Genomic DNA, 17,273 nt, shown 5'->3' on the forward strand with positions numbered 1-17,273 from the left:
ATGAAAAATGAATGTCCTTTAGCACAGGTGAGATCTCAAAAGTCAGTAATGTTGTTGTACCTGCAAACAATACATCAGACATGCATTCAAAAAATATAAGCAGGTAGATGTGTAGCAAATCTGCTAGACAGCCAAGGCATCCAGTGATTATGAGTAGCTATCCTGAACTCACTGGCGTAGCTATAAGGGTCGCAGTTTTATATTTCCCTTTATAAGATGCAGTGCGGAAGAAGTGCTGTGAGCACTGTACAGTACTTACCTCCTGCTTGCTCTTCTCAGGTCCGGTGCTGCCGTGTCCTGGCTGCCTGCAGTGTCAGGACGTACAGAGAGCTCACTGCACTGACACTGCAGACAGGTGACAGTGCAGTGCGGACCCTGAGAAGAGAGCCAGGACATGGTGAGTGGCGGCAGGAGAGGAAAGTTCATGTATTTATTTTACTGTCTGAAATGGGGGATCTGAGAGGTCGAATGGGGGCCTGGGGGTCTGATTGGGGATCTGGAGGTCTGACTGGGGGTCTGAAGAGGTCTAATGGGGGTCTTATTGGTAGTCTGGAGGTCTATTGGGGGTCTTGATGTCTAATGGGGTCTAATTGGGGGTCTGGAGGTCTGATTGTGGGTCTGGAGGTCTGATGGAGGTCTCATTGGGGGTCTGGAGGTTTAATAGGAGTCTGATTGTGGGTCTGGAGGTCTTATGGGGGTCTCATTGGGGGTCTGGAGGTTTAATAGGGGTCTGATTGGAGGTTTAATGGGGTAAAATATGGGGGTTTGGAGGTCTAGTGGGGGTCTGGAGGTCTGTTGGTGGTCTGGAGCTCTGGTCTGAGGTCTAATGGGGGTTTGGAGGTCGGGTCTGAGGTCTGATATGGGGTCTCGAGGCCTGGTCTGTGGTCTGATATAGGTGTCTGGAGGTCTGGTCTGAGGTCTGATTGGGGATCTGGAGGTCTGACTGGGGGTCTGAAGAGGTCTAATGGGGGTCTTATTGGTAGTCTGGAGGTCTATTGGGGTCTGATTGGGGGTCTGAAGGTCTGATGGGGGTCTCATTGGGGGTCTGGAGGTTTAATAGGAGTCTGATTGTGGGTCTGGAGGTCTTATGGAGTCTCATTGGGGGTCTGGAGGTTTAATAGGGGTCTGATTAGGTTCTGAAAGTCTAATGGGGGTCTGATTAGAGGTGTAATGTGGGTAAAATATGGGGGTTTGTAGGTCTAGTGGGGGTCTTGAGGTCTGTTGGTGGTCTGGAGCTCTGGTCTGAGGTCTAATAGGGGTCTGGAGGTCTGGTCTGAGGTCTGATATGGGGTCTGGAGTGCTAATGGGGGTCTTATATGGGGGTCTGGAGGTCTGATGGGGGTCTTATCTGAGGTCTAATATTGGGGCAGGTCTGACATGGAGGTCTAATGGGGGTCTGATCTGAGGTCTAAAACTGGGGTCTGATATAGGGTCTGACATAGAGGTCTAACGGGGGTCTGGTCTCAGATGCGGGGGTCTTATCTGGTGTTTTATATGCGAGTCTGATTTGAAAGGTAAGAGGGTATTTTTTTGTACTGGCACACAATATAAACAGGTATTTTTGTGTGGTACCAGTATTTTCAGGCGGACTGTTTCTGCAGGATAGTTTTGGGGGGGCACAGTATTGGGGGTGGCAGGATAGAGTGTTGAGAAGGTGGAGAGGAGGATGGAAAGGTAGGAAACGGTCTGGTCTGACAGGTGAAGATGAGAAAAGAAAAATATCTACCGTATTCTTCCCACTATAAGACACACCAACCCATAAGACGCACCTAGGTTTTAGAGGTAGACAATAAGAAAAACATTTTTTTCATTATACCTCAGGTCAGACCCCCAATGTTAATCAGACCTCAGCTAACAGCCTCAATAAGATCGCCAATGTTAATAAGACCCCAATAAGACCTCAGATCAGACCCCCAATCAGACCTCAGCTCAGACTCCAATATGAATGACCCCCAATCAGACCTCAGATAAGATCCCCATGCCTCATATCAGCCCCCAGTAGCCTCATATCAATCCCCAGTAGCCTCATAGTAGCCCGCATTAGCCTCATAGCAGCCCGCATTAGCCTCATAGCAGCCCGCATTAGCCTCATAGCAGCCCACAGTAGCCTTATAGCAGCCCCCATTAGCCTCATAGCAGCCCTCAGTAGCCTTACAGCAGCTCCCAGTAGCCTCTCATCAACCCCCAGTATCTTCTCCATCAGCCCCCAGTGCCTCTCACCAGTCCCCAGAAGTGTACATCAGCCTCATAAATATAAAATAAAAAACCCACTTACCTCACCTGCTCCTGGACGCCGCCGCTCCTCTCCTCCAGCGCGATCTGCATCCTCCTGCTGTCGGCTGTGCTGTAAAGGCTGCGCACAGCGTGACGTCACAGAGCGCCTCACGCTGTGCGCAGCCCTGCACAGCTGACAGCCAGGGCCGTCTTTACCAAGGGGCAAAAGGGGCAGCTGCCCCGGGCCCAGTTACTCCTGGGGGGCCCAAGGCAGCTGCCTCTTGAGCCCTGCTAGCTACTGCCCCGGGTGTCAAGCTGTCAGCTACACAGGGGGTGCTGCTATGCCATGCCTGCCGGCACTGAGTCCAGGCATCATGATGGTACGGTAGATGCTAGAGTGGAGTTGTTAGAACGAGGTCTGTGATCGTACTGTGTTAAAGTTGTGATCTAGGACCTTAATGACATCATCACCATGTGACCAGTAACCTAGCGATTACTGGTCACATGGCTATGAGGTCATCACAGGTCCTGGCAGGAGTGTTGCAGAAGTTAACTGTGGAGCTTTTTTGTGTGAAGATTACATCAGAAAAAGGTGACACTCAGAGGCTGTTATGTTAATATACTGTAAACTACTGTATAGTGGGGTGCTGTATACTGTGTGGGGGGCTGTATAGTGTGGGGGGCCTGTATAGTGTGTGGGGGGGCCTGTATACTGTGGGGGCTGTATACTGTGGGGGGGCCTGTATAGTGTGGGGGGGCTGTATAGTGTGGGGGGCCTGTATAGTGTGGGGGGGCCTGTATAGTGGGGGGCCTATATAGTGGGGGGGCTATACTGCTGTACTGTATACTGTGGGGGTCTGTATACTGTGGGTGCGGTATAGTGTGGAGTGCTATACTGCTGTACTGTATAGTGTGGGGGGGCTGTATCGTGTATAGTTTGGGGTGCTGTATACAGTGAGGTGTTGTATACTGTGAGGTGTTGTATACTGTGGGGTGCTGTATACTGTGGGCTGCTATACTGCTCTACTATATACTGTGGGGTACTTTATAGTGTGGGGTGCTATACTGCATACTGTGGGTTGCTGTATACTATAGGGTGCTATACTGCATACTGTGGGGGGCTGGGGTGCACTGTAACACTAGGGTGAGCTGAGCCCTGGTCTCCTTCCTGCAGAGCGGTGCCCACTTCCAGCCTGAGCCCAGCTGCCCAGAGCACTGATCCTGAGCCGCTGGAGTCTTCAGAACTGGAAGTATTTATATCACTGTACTCTACCAGATGTGTGGATTTTTTGTGTGTGTGCTGTGGTGGAGGGCATGATTGCCTGCTAAGGTGTGGGAAGGCGGGATCCAGGCGGCCCAAGTAAATTTTTGCCCAGGGTCCAATCAATATTAAAGACGGCCCTGCCGACAGCCGAGGACCAGGAAGTGGTGAGTACAGAGCCTTCACCGCTTCCCGGTCCTCCTGTACTAATGAGCGCTTCCATAATGGAAGCGGCTCATTAGTATTCGCCCCATAAGACGCAGGGGCATTTTCCCTCCACTTTTGGAATAAAAAAAATGCGTCTCATGGGGCAAAAAATACGGTACATCAGAGGACACGTCACTGGGTGTAAGAGGTATGTGGCGCTGTATTACCCTGTATGTTCTGTAGCTCTGTATATAATGTTTTCCAAGTATGTCGTTAAAGGGGTTGTCTGCTTTTTTTTTCCGTACGAACGCTCCCTTCTCTGCTCTATTTACCTGCTCACTACTGCAATTGCTCATTTAGCTTCAGTCAATATTATAATAAGCAACTGCAGTGATTTTTTTTTATTTGTATGTATTATAGTCCAAGTCCAGAGCTGTATTCACAATTCTGCTGGTATTAGAGTTGAAATACCCAGTATTCCTTACTTGCTGAATGCCTGCAGAGAACTTGCTCTAGGGATTTACCTTCTAAGACGAGTCCTGTTTACACCAGGCATTGTACAGTAATCTAATGTAGTGCTTTACAGCAGCTCAGTCAACATCTTAGGTATGTGTCTATTAGAAACCCTTGTCCACACATTCCAACAGTAGGTACTGAGTCGGCAAGGAATGGTGGAAGGTTGTGAATTCAGATTTGGACTAATACATGCAATACAAACCTACATTGACCGAGTAGTGGGCCAATTATTGGGAACAAATGGTCCTACGAACACTTCTTCACAATAATTGGCCCACATAAAGGTGCTGCCGATCATCCAACAAACAAATCTTTCATGTGGCACCTGAAATCATCAATTGTCAGCAGCACGTTGACCTGTGTTTAGCCTCATGCAGACGTCCGTGGCACACGGTCCGTGAGATACCGGACTGGCATTGCAGGAGAGCACGGCGTCATTGGTTGCTATGACGTTGTACGCTCCTGCAATGCCAGTCCGGTATCTCACGGACCATGTTCCACGGACGTCTGCATGAGGCTTAGACAGGATGTGCTGCCGACAATATGCAAAGTCAATCGGGGATGAGGAATCGTATCAATGATTGTTCTCTCCCCCTTTGCTTTGCATGGGCCATGTGAAAAATCCTTTAAATGAGCACCAATCTACTTATATATCATTGATTATTGCTTCTTTATTGCCAGGGGACAACTTTTAGCTGGAATTTGCTTATCTGTATTATCTACTATAAAATGTTAGTTTAGGGCTTGGTAAATGAGCCTCACTTCTCATCATTTTAAACCCTGTGCAGAAACTTGGGAAAATTGTTGGCTAACTAAATATTTGTAAGGACATTTTTTCCACCAAGATATTGTCCTGCAGCAGTTTTTACATACATTAACCCCATTATATGTATAATCTGTATACTCAGCAATGAATATTCCTGCAAATACAGACACTCAAGTATTTCATCTGAGGCCATCTTAGTAAAGACACCTATTGGTTACCTCGGTTCATGCCCAAAAAGTTATCACTTGAAGAATACCCATCACCAGTACATCTGTGTAACGTCTGAATATGGATGAATCAGTGGGTACAAAAGTGAACTAAACACCCCCCAAGTGCTGATCACAAGGTATGGAATTAGCATGTAACCTATGCCCCTTCCCGTGTTAAGCCATCATAGCCATTCAGTAGTGATGACACTGAACATACATGTTTGCTTCTGTAGTAGAGGAGATCCCCCTCCTAAGGATTGGACATCCAACAACTTTTCCCAATCCTTGCTGAGCTTCAAAAGTTTCATCAGATAAAGCTGGCCATACACATTACAGAAACTGGATTTAGCCAAAATTGCTAAAAATCTAATGTGTATAGGGTCTATACACATTAGATTTTTAGCAATTTTGGCTAAATCCAGTTTCTGTAATGTGTATGGCCAGCTTTATCTGATGAAACTTTAGAGCCAGCTTTTATACCATCTTGTTCATAAAATACTCCCAGGGAACAACCAGTATATTGGTGCTGCATGACTCACTAACATTTGTGCAAAAACTTTTACTACATTGGACAAAGGGCACCTACAACTATGACTGTGTCCTATAGTAACAAGGTACAATGTGCAACCCAGAGTATAGTCTGCATCCAGAGCCTGCCATTATGTCATTCCACATGCTATGGAGTGCCCACCAAAGCTGACCTCATATTAGGTGCTTATCAGCCTAGCATTGGGGTGGACGATGCTATTATCCACCTTCTACACTGAGCTCTTTCTCACCTGGAGAAACCAGCGAACACTGAGAATAGTGTTCTTTGATTTCTCCAGTGCTTTCAACACCATACAGCAAGGGCTACTAAGAGACAAGCAGGATCTTGTGGGAGTGGACCACCATCTCTCCAAATGGATTCAAGACCACCTGACAAACCGACCTCAGTATGTGAGAGCCCGGGACTGTGTGTCAGACACAGTGATATGTAGTACAGGGGCAGGGGCAGATTGAAGTGGCCATGAAAAAAAAAAAAGAAAAGTGGACCCATGTTGTAGGTGAGTTCAAACTGACAGAAGACGGGCCAAAACAAGTAGGCGGGGACAACCTTAGTAGGCAGGGCACCGCCCCAGGAGAACCAAATACCACAAGGGCAGCACAAAATACTTCCACTCTCTCCACAGTATTGAACTGTATCACCACCTAGAGGACAGTAATACAGTTGAGTTCAGGAGGGCACCTATGGCCATTGAGCATCAGATGATTGTGTACCCAGCCTGCAGCCATCAAGAGGGCTTGAGTGGCCCCCTGGGCATCGGCCCACAAGGAAATTTCCCTGTAGGGTCTATGGCCAATCCGCCCCTGTAAAGGGGCACCTCAGGGTACAGTTCTTGCTCCTTTCTTCTTCACACTGTACACTGCAGACTTCAGGTACAGCTCATCTGGCTGCTACTTACAGAAGTTCTCTTATGACTCAGAAACAGTAGGCCTTATCACAGACAAGGATGACTGTCGCGGTCCTTCCTGTGAAAGAGGTGAGAAGATCGGATAGACTTGCTGCACAAGAGGCTATCTGACAGGTCTCTCTGTTTTCCTCTATGTATGTTGTTGTTTGGCAGGATCTCACCTCTCCTCAGGTGCCGCTCTTTATCAGTGATGAGGCTCTATTTTGATCCGCCTCACACTGCTGACCATGAGGTTGATAGTTTCTGTTTGGAGTTGCTAGTTTGTCTTGGATCTTCTGCTTCTCCATACATCTCTAAGCTAAGTACTTGTTGCCTTCGCTGTTTCTTATTATCTGGTGTGTGTTGTTTCTAAGCCTCAGGGAAACGCAGGTTCCTTCATTCTGGAAGGAACCAGCTGTCTCATCCCCTGTTACCTATTCTAGGGCTCGTCAGTTTTAGCAGGTCTTTAGGTATCCGGCGTATGAGTATTTCCACCATCAGGATCTGCTCATACTGGCAGGAGTTAGGGAAAGGCCTAGGGATTAGTAGAAGGTCACCAACCCTCTTCCTTAGCTTTTGAGTCCTAGATTGTTGTCTATTCATTGTGGTGTGTATTTGGTGTCTTCCCTTCCCCTTAACCTGTGACATTATCAACCGCCCAAACCGTTATCATTTGTTTTATCAGTATAGCTATAGATACTGGTTCTGCACTGGTCGATCGTATGCAGAGGCTGTCTTTGGAATTGGCTGACCTCCGCACAGCTGTTGCACAGTTTCAGAGACCAAAGGTGGTGGGTTCCGGCAGCGGGAACCAGGCCTGTCCTGAACCAAAGGTTGATCTCCCGGATAGGTTTTCCGGGGGAAGTGACAACTTTGTTCGGTTCAGGGAATTATATTTCAAACTGCGTCCTAGCTCTTCTGGGGATGAGAGTCAGAGAAGTGGGGATATTTATTTTGGTGCTGAAAGATGATGCTCAGTCTTGGGCTTTCTCTTTCCTGACCGGTTCACAATCCCTCTGGTCGGTAGATAAATTTTTCAGAGCTCTGGGACTTATCTACGATGACCCAGATCGGGTTTCCCTGGCCGTGGTTCCGTTGCTTGCGGCAGGGAGAGCGTTCTGCTGAGTCCTATTGCTCTGAATTTAGGAGGTGGACAACTGACTTTTTTTAAGGACTGTCTGTCTGAGAACCTGAAGGACGCCTTGGCATTTTACACAAATCCAGAGTCATTAGAGGCGGCCATGTCTCTGGCGGTGCGTATTGATAGACGCCTGAGGGAGAGATCTAAAGTCCTCTCCTCGATGTATTACTCAGGAGCTATTCTAGACACTATGGGGTAAGAGACACTCAGCTTGTGTCTGGTGATGAGCCAATGCAATTGTGTCAGGTCACACCTGGACCAGGTGATTTACAAACTTTAGGGTTAATAAAAGACTTTGCTATTTCTGTGGTCAAGGAGGACATTTTGTTAAGTAGGTCCTTATGTTAAACATCAAGGTGAAAAGGGAAATAAAAAGTCCTAATGTGTCTAGTCCTCTTCTCACTCTTGGTAGTGTGGATGGGGAAGTTGAGAATGTACTTTTGTCTTTTACGGTAGTACCCCATTTCTCCTGCCTGCCAAGGTGGCGCTAGATTCCAAAACTGTGGAAATGTAAATATGTAGCAGTGGGGCAGTAGTTAACTTAGTGGATGGCCAGTTTGTCCTATGCATGGTTTGACAACAAGCGCATTAGACAAAAATATTTCTGTGTTTGCAATTAATTCCGCCCCTCTCTCTCAAAAGTGTCTGTCCTCAAATGGTGCTGGACATTCGCCTAAAGGTGGGAGATTCTCATATTGAATCCATTTCATGTTTTGTGGTGGAGGGTTTTCCTCCTCCTCTGGTGTTAGGTTTACCATGGTTAACCAAACATAACGCTACATCGATTGGCAAACGAGACAAATTTTTGGTTGGAGCGATTTCTGTCTTGACAACTGTCTTAGCACGTTGCTTTCTGTTGTAACTACTAAAATGTTACTTCCTTTCCTTTCGGATTTTTCTGATGTATTCTCTAAGAGTGATCAGGAGTTGCCTCCTCATCGGGAGTATGATTTCCCCGTCAATCTTATTCCCGGAGCTAGATTACCAAAGTCTCAGTTGTATAATCTTTCTGAATCTGAAAGAGTAGCCATGCGAGAGTATATCACAGAGTTTGGCTAAAGGTCATATTAGACCATCCAAATCACCAATGGCGGCGGGGTTCTTCTTTGTTAAAATATGGAACTCTTAGGCCATGTTTGGACTTCCGTGAGCTTAATTGCATCACTATCCGTGATCCCTATCCCCTTCCTTTGATCCCAGATGTATTCAGATTGTCGGCGCCAAGGTGTTCTCGAAGTTGGATTTGAGGGGGGCATATAATATAAGAGTCAAGGAAGGGGACGAATGGAAAATGCCCTTTATTACTCCTGAGGGTCATTTTGAGAATCAGGTCATGCCTTTTGGTTTGTCCAATGCTCCTGCGGTTTTTCAACACTTCATCAATGTCATCTTTCATCATCTGGTAAGCAGGTTTGTGGTGGTTTATCTGGATGATATTTAAATTTATTCCCCTGATATGGAGACTCATAAGGATCACGTGAGACAGGTCTTACAGATCCTAAAAGAGAATAAATTGTATGCCAAAATGGAGAAGTGTGTATTTGCGGTCCCTGAAGTGCAATTCCCGGGGTACCTACTCTCATCTTCGGGTTTTCGTATGGATCCGGTAAAAGTCCGTGCTGTGTTGGACTGGAAACAACCTGAAGATCTGAGGGCACTCATGCGATTTTTGGGGTTCACCAACTACTACTGTAAATTTATCTTGAATTACTCAACTGTTGTTAAACCATTAACAGATATGACTAAGAAAGGCGCGGTTTTCTCAGTCTGGTCTGAAGAAACATTACATGCTTTTTCAGCAATAAAGGAATGTTTTGCTTCTGCTCCTAGTCTGGTGCAACCGGATGTGTCACAACCATTTATTGTGGAATTTGACGCATCAGAGGTAGGAGTTGGAGCAGTCTTGTCGCAGGGTTCTTCTCCTAGCAAATGGCACCCTTGTGCTTTTTTCTCAAAAAAACTCTTCTGCGGAAAGAAATTATGATGTAGTTGGCCATTAAATTGGCTTTTGAAGAGTAGCGTTTTTGTTTGGAAGGAGCGATTCATCCCATTACGGTAATAACTGATCACAAAAATCTGGCCTACCTGCAGTCGGCTAAACGTCTGAACTCAAGGCAGGCCAGATGGTCGTTGTCTTTTACTACATTTAATTTCATTGTCACTTATCGTCCTGGGATTATAAATGTCAAGGCGGATGCCTTGTCGTGTAGCTTTCCTGGGGGGGGAGGGGGGGCGGGCGATGATTCAGAGGATCCTGCTCCGATATTGGCTGATTGGGTGGTTGTATCCGCCCCCTTATCCTGAACTTGAGGCAGAGGTGTTGGAGGCCCAGAGAGAGACACCCAATTCCCGTCCTCCAGGGAAGTTGTTTGTCGTTTCGGAACTACGGCACAAGGTGTTTAAGGAACATCACGATACTGTTCTTACGGGACACCCTGGGAGCAGATCCACAGTGGATCTTATTTCTCAAAAATTCTAGTGGCCAGGGTTACATAAATGTGTTGAGGGCTATGTGGCAGCTTGTGAGACTTGTGCGCATGGTAAAGTGGCTCATACTCGGCCTTCAGGATCTCTACTTCCCTTGTCTATCCCATCCCGACCCTGGACTCATTTGTCCATGGACTTTATCACAGATTTGCCTAATTCTTCTGTTAAAACTGTGATTCTGGTGGTTGTTGACCGCTCCAGCAAGATGGCGCACTTTATACCATTATCAGGTTTACCTAATGCCAAAACTCTCACTCAAGTGTTTGTCGATAACATTGTGAAACCACACAGCATTCCCTCTGATCTGGTGTCTGATAGACTTAATTTGTTTCCAGATTCTGTAAGGCATTCTGAACTCATCTGGGGGTCCTTCTCTTCAGCCTTTCATCCTCAGTCGAACGGGCAGACTGAGCGCACTAACCAGAATCTGGAGACCTATTTGAGATGTTTTGTCTCTGAGAATCAAGAGGAGTGGTCTTCATTTTTGTCGTTGGCCGAGTTTGCCATAAATAACCGTAGACAGGAGTCCCCTGATAAGTAGCTGTTTTTTTGTGCATGTGGGTTCCATCCGTAGTTTAGCACATTTTCTGGTACTGAGACGTCTGGTATACCTGAAGAGGAAAGATTCTCCTCTTCATTGTCATCTATTTGGCAGAAGATTCAAAACAATTTAAATAAAATTTGGCAAAAAGTATAAACGTATGGCTGACAAGAGACGTGAGTGGTCCGGACCTGAGAGTGGGTGATTCTTTGTGGCTGTCCACAATAAGGTACCCTCTTGGAAGTTGGGGCCAAGGTTTATTGGGCCATACAATATCTCTGCCATTATTAATCCAGTTGCTTTTCTTCTTTACCTTCCGCAGGCTTTAAAGATTCATAATGTGTTTCACAAGTCATTGCTAAAAAGATATGTTGAACCTGCTGAACCGTCCTCCCTGCCACCACCTCCTGTCATGGTAATATGTGACGTTAATCTTGAGTTTTAGATTGCCAGCATAGTGAACTCACGTATTCTTTGTGGATCTCTTCAGTACCTGGTGCACTGGAAGCGTTACGGTCCAGAGGAAAGAATGTGGGTTCATGCGACCGACGTGGGTTCCTGCGACCGACTGTGAAAGGCCCTCACTTTGTGAGGGCCTTTCATAGGGCACATCCTGATAAAGTTGGTACTGGGTGTCCGGAGGCCACCCGTAGAAGGGGGGTACTGTCACGGTCCCTCCTGTGAGAGAGGTGAGAAGATGGGATAGACTTGCTGCACATGAGGCTATCTGACAGGTCTCTCTGTTTTCCTCAATGTATGTTGTTTGACAGGATCTCACCTCTCCTCAGGTGCCGCTCTTTATCAGTGATGAGGCTCTATTTAGATCTGCCTCACACTGCTGACCATGCGGTTGATCGTTTCTGCTTGAAGTTGCTAGTGCTGGTTTGTCTTGGATCTCCTGCTTCTCCATACATCTCTAAGCTAAGTACTTGTTGCCTTCGCTGTTTCTTATTATCTGGTGTGTGTTGTTTCTAGGCCTCACGGAGATACAGGTCCCTTCATTCTGGAAGGAACCAGCTGTCTCATCCCCTGTTACCTATCCTAGGGCTCGTCAGTTTTAGCAGGGCTTTAGGTATCCGGCGTATGAGTATTTTCACCCTCAGGATCTGCTTATACTAGCAGGAGTTAGGGAAAGGCCTAGGGATTACTAGGAGGTCATCATCCCTCTTCCTTAGCTTTTGAGGCCTAGATTGTTGTCTATTCATTGTGGTGTGTATTTGGTCTCTTCCCTTCCCCTTAACCTGTGACAATGACATGGAGTACAAAACAATTTAAATAACATTTGGCAAAAAGTATAAACGTATGGCTGACAAGAGACGTGAGTGGTCCGGACCTGAGTGTGGGTGATTCTTTGTGGCTTTCCACAATAAGGTACCCTCTTGGAAGTTGGGGCCAAGGTTTATTGGGCCATACAATATCTCTGCCATTATTAATCCAGTTGCTTTTCTTCTTTACCTTCCGCAGGCTTTAAAGATTCATAATGTGTTTCACAAGTCATTGCTAAAAAGATATGTTGAACCTGCTGAACCGTCCTCCCTGCCACCACCTCCTGTCATGGTAATATGTGACATTTTAGTTAGGGTGTTTCCTAGTGTAGAGGGGTTTCAACCTAGCACTGCAGCAAATTTTCAAGGCCTTGACTTAAAGGATAAGTGTAATTTCGGTTTAAAGAGTCTTTTTAGCAAAGATCTAACTGAGCGTTACTAAGGAGAGTCTTCAGTTCTACTGAGCGCTGAAGACACTTCTGTGTAACAACTCGGATGGAAAAGGCACATGTCCATAGACAGGGATTGGGGTAATGACAGGAGGTCGGCTGTAATCCTCAGTATGTTACAAACAGGCGTTTTCAGCGCTCAGCGCACTAAAGACACACTCTCCTTAGCAACACTCAATTTACACTCAGTTTTCAAAAAGAAAGAAACACACTTACCATAATAAAGTATATTACAGAAATTTTTAATATTCCTGTCCCTACAGTAATATAAAAAATAAAATGAAACAACAGTTACAATGTTGGACTAGAACTAGAAAAAGATGGCTGCTTTCTGTCCACAGGTTGGGTGTGGTATTACAGATCAGCTCCAATCTCTTCAATGGATCTGAGTTGCAAAACCAGAGGTAACCCATGGACAGGTGTGAGGCTGTTTTTAGAAGAAAGCAGCCATGTTTTCCTAATTCTTAACAAACACACAACCCCCTCCTGAAAACATAGAATACCCAGAGGGAATAAAATAATGTACATGCAAGTAGAAGTGTATAGATATTAAGAGGCCCAAGTTATGTATCAACAGTAATTTTCATGATGTATTGGGTACCTGCACCTGGGATTTGTGAAATTATGGATAAAGCATATAAGATATAGTGCCAGACAATCTTACAGCATAGATATGGTAACTGAACCTGATTAGATATGGCAGCAGAGGCAAGCCTAACAGACTCAAGCTTACTGATTAGAACCAAGCTTACTGCACGTCTGCTTTCACCCTGCACCACTTTCTAGTGCTCTGTCCAGGGCCGGACTGGGAATAAAAAGCAGCCCTGGAAAAAGCTGCATACCAGCCCCACTGCATTGCGTCATTATTTACTTGTTTATAATAGGGGAAAGCATTCATTTTAAAACACGTGTGTAAACACGAATATGAACTTTGCCCCACGATAGCTCTTTTGTAGAAACCCCATTGTTCATATTATCACAGTGTTTTCCCAACCAGGATGCCTCCAACTGTTGCAAAACTACAACTCTCAGCATGCTCAGACAGTGTTTTACCACGCCCTTTGACCCGCCCCTTTTTTGTTGGCCACCTATTTAATGATTGTTGCATGGAACATTTTACTTGACCAGCTATTTTAGATATTCTACGGCAGTCCTGTTACAATCCCCCCTCCCCCCAATGAGCCTTTCGACCAAATAATAAAAATATTTATAAAATCTCACCCATATGCTGCAAAAAAAATACAAAATCTGATTAATTGATAATAAAGATCAACTACAAACAAACATATTTCACATGAAAACTTACAGTTACTTGGCTTGACCCTTGGGGATCTCGGACGCCACTTCCACACTTTGACTGGGGGGCTCGGTAGAGCTGATGTTGTGCTTTATCCTAATGAGAAAGATTTCATAATAAGGATTTAGAGAAGGGGCAGAGGGATAGCAGAGCAGGGAGAGGATGTTGCTGCTACTAGGGGGTCATACCATGGGGGAGTAATAAAGCCCACCATAATGCCCCCCAGTAGAAATAATTCTACTTATAATGTGCAAAACATACCCCTTTGTAATGGCCCCAGTTGAGCTAATGTTCCCATAATGTGCCAATATAAAATACCCCTTCTCAGTGCCCCCATAGATGACCCCATAGATGACCCCATAGTGCTCCCCCTTTCCCCATAGTACCCACCATAATGTGTCCCAGTATAAAATGCCCCTATATAGAGCCCCCCATATAAAATACCCCTTCTTTTTAGCCTCAGTAGATGCCCCTATAGTGCCACCCAATTATCTGCCAGTAATAAGTGCCCCAATAGATGCCCCCAATCATGTGCCAGTAAGATGTGCCCCCATAGATGCCCCCAATCATGTGCCAGTAAGATGCCCCCCAATCATGTGCCAGTAATAAGAGCCCCCCAACATCATGTGCCAGCAGCCAGAGCGCCCCCATATCATGTGCCAGTAGCCAGAGTGCCCCCCTATGTGCCAGTAGCCCCCCTTATTATGTGCCAGTAAGCCCCGTTATTATGTGTCAGTAGTTCCCCTTATGTGCCAGTAGTCATCTTTATGTACCAGTAGCCCCCCTTATCATGTGCCAGTAGCCCCCCTTATCATGTGCCAGTAGCCTCCCTTATCATGTGCCATTAGCCCCCCTTATCATGTGCCACTAGCCCCCCTTATCATGTGCCACTAGCCCCCCTTATGTGCCAGTAGCCCCCCATTATGTGCCAGTAGTCATCTTTATGTGCCAGTAGCCCCCCTTATGTGCCAGTTGTCCCCCTTATGTGCCAGTAGCCCCCCTTATGTGCCACTAGCCCCCCTTATCATGTGCCAGTAGCCCCCCTTATCATGTGCCATTAGCCCCCCTTATCATGTGCCATTAGCCCCCCTTATCATGGGCCACTAGCCCCCCTTATCATGTGCCACTAGCCCCCCTTATCATGTGCCACTAGCCCCCTTATCATGTGCCATTAGCCCCCCCTTATCATGTGCCATTAGCCCCCCCCATGATGATCCAGTATTGTACCTATATAAAAAAAAATATAAAGAAATAAAAAACACTTATACTTACCTCCAGCCAGCGATGCGATGCAGGCCTCTTCCGGCCTGTGTCCCTCGCTATACGGCTCAGGCGGCGCAATGACGTCATCACGCCGCCCGCACCGGCCTCTGATAGGCTGCCGGCCTAGTGCTGGCAGCCTATCAGAGAAACAGGAGGGGACACACCTCTCCCTCCCCTGCCGCAGCATAGACATCTGTATCGCCATCCTGAGGACGGCGATACAGATGACTGGAGATGAGAACTTCCACAATGGAAGCGCTCATTTCCTGCTGCTGTGCCCTGCCGCCAGCCGCCCCCACTTGCCACCAGGGCCGCGGTCTTGCGGCACTCAGGCCTGCCGGCCTACCGGGAAATTTCCCGGTATCCCGGCAGGCCAGTCCAGCCCTGGCTCTGTCTCCTCCTCTGCCCCAACTCCTCTCTCAATAGCTACAACTAGTGTTGAGCGAACTTCTGTTTCAAGTTCGGCATACAAGGTTCGGGTTATCTAAGAATTCCGTTATGGATTCCGCTACCACGGACCATAGCGTATGGTCTGTGGTAGCGGAACCCATAATGGAATTCTTAGATTACCCGAACCTTGTACCCGGAATTTGAAAACAGAAGTTCACTCATCTCTAGCTACAACCTCTCTATAGATACTGTCACGAGGGTATCGAGAACCACGCCTGACTCCGTTATACCCGGGGTCAGGAAGTCGCAGCGGTTGGCTGCACGCTCTATTTAAGATAGGGCTGTTTTCCTTATGGTAGCTTTCTGGGTTTGCTTTGCAAACCCTTTTGGCTCACTCAGGGATCCGTAGCTCCTTCTCCTCAGCTGTTCCTTGTCCAGCACTCCCAAACCTCCTTATATTCCTCTCTCACACTTCTCTGGTTGCCAGAGATAGAGCTTCCTGCCTGGACATCTATCCTGACCCACTGGAGCTGTGTTGCTGCATTCTCTGACTGTTGATTCAGAACGCTACCCTCCGGATCCCTGTTGGACCTTTGTGGACAGTTGTTGTCGTCCACCTGGGTGTTTGTGTTTGTCTGTGTTTGTCTGTCCTCTCCCTGGTGTTTCCCTCTTAGTGCAGTGGTGAGGACTAGCGATCCCACCGGCCCGTTCACTATCTAGGGCTCATTTCAGGGAAAGCCAGGGTTTAGGCACGTGATCGCCGCACGGGTGAGGAACCCGTCTAGGGACGTCAGGGCAGTCAGGTGCCAGCCGCAAGGTGAGTTAGGGGTCACCACCTTTCCCTCTCCCTTAGGCAGGGCTTTCCCTGTTTTCCTCCCTGTGCGTGACACCGGTCATTACATTATCTCTGGCCCTTATTTTGTGTAGGTAAAAAAAAAAATATATATATATATATTTAGATTATTTATTTTTTTACCTACTTAGAATCCAGTATGGATCAAATTGCTGCTCTGTCCAAACAATTTCATGGCCTGTCTTTGGAGGTGGTAGGATTGAAGGCGTCGGTCCTCCAGCAACAGCAGCAATTACAACTGACCGCAAGCCCAGCGGTTGCTACTGGTAACCAGGTTGTTGCGGAACCCAAGGTCCCTCTCCCTGACAGATTTTCTGGGGGAAGGGACAAGTTTTTGGCATTCCGTGAGGCCTGTAAGTTATATTTTAAACTGCGCCCTCACTCCTCTGGTAATGAAGATCAGCGGGTGGGGGTTGTTATTTCCCTGCTGCAGGGGGACCCGCAGTCCTGGGCGTTCTCTTTACCTACTGATTCCCAGGCTCTTCGGTCAGTGGATGAGTTTTTCGAGGCCTTGGGTCTCATATATGACGACCCTGACCGAGTAGCACTGGCTGAATCAAGATTACGGAGACTCTTACAAGGAGAACGGCCGGTAGAGGAGTATTGCTCTGAATTCCGTAGGTGGGCTACAGATACCCAATGGAACGACCCGGCTCTCAGGAGTCAGTTCTGCTCTGGGTTATCCAAAAGGGTTAAGGATGCGCTTGCATTATATGAGACCCCCTTTTCCCTTGATGCGGTTATGTCCCTTTCTATCCGTATAGAGAGACGCCTTAGGGACAGGTTGAAAGAACCGGAGAAATTGGTAACTCCTCTCAAGCAGCAGTTAGTCTGTACGGACTTAGACGAGCCTATGCAGCTAGGAGGAACTACTCGTCAGGTCCGTCCTCCTGAGGCTCGCCGTAGGCGTGGGGTTTGTTTTTTTTGTGGGGAGAGGGGTCATTTCATTAATGTCTGTCCTTCTTTCCTCAGAAACAAAAGACCGTCGGAAAAACTACTAACCCCAGGCTGTGTGGAGGATGTCAGCCGGGGGGTATACGT

The 17,273-nt window shown here is 47.0% G+C and overlaps 1 protein-coding gene across 1 annotated transcript in view; it reads left to right on the forward strand.

The window, feature by feature from the left end:
- The window catches only part of LOC122935248 (retinol-binding protein 2-like), a 52,301-nt gene continuing 35,028 nt past the window's right edge, over positions 1-17,273 (forward strand). The window contains exons 1-2 of the mRNA XM_044291010.1: positions 1-27; positions 280-397. Coding sequence (XP_044146945.1) covers positions 1-27; positions 280-397 — 145 coding nt within the window. The remainder of the gene's footprint in view (positions 28-279; positions 398-17,273) is intronic.

This window comes from Bufo gargarizans, chromosome 4 (assembly GCF_014858855.1).
Source record: "Bufo gargarizans isolate SCDJY-AF-19 chromosome 4, ASM1485885v1, whole genome shotgun sequence".
NCBI classification, from domain to species: Eukaryota; Metazoa; Chordata; class Amphibia; order Anura; family Bufonidae; genus Bufo; species Bufo gargarizans.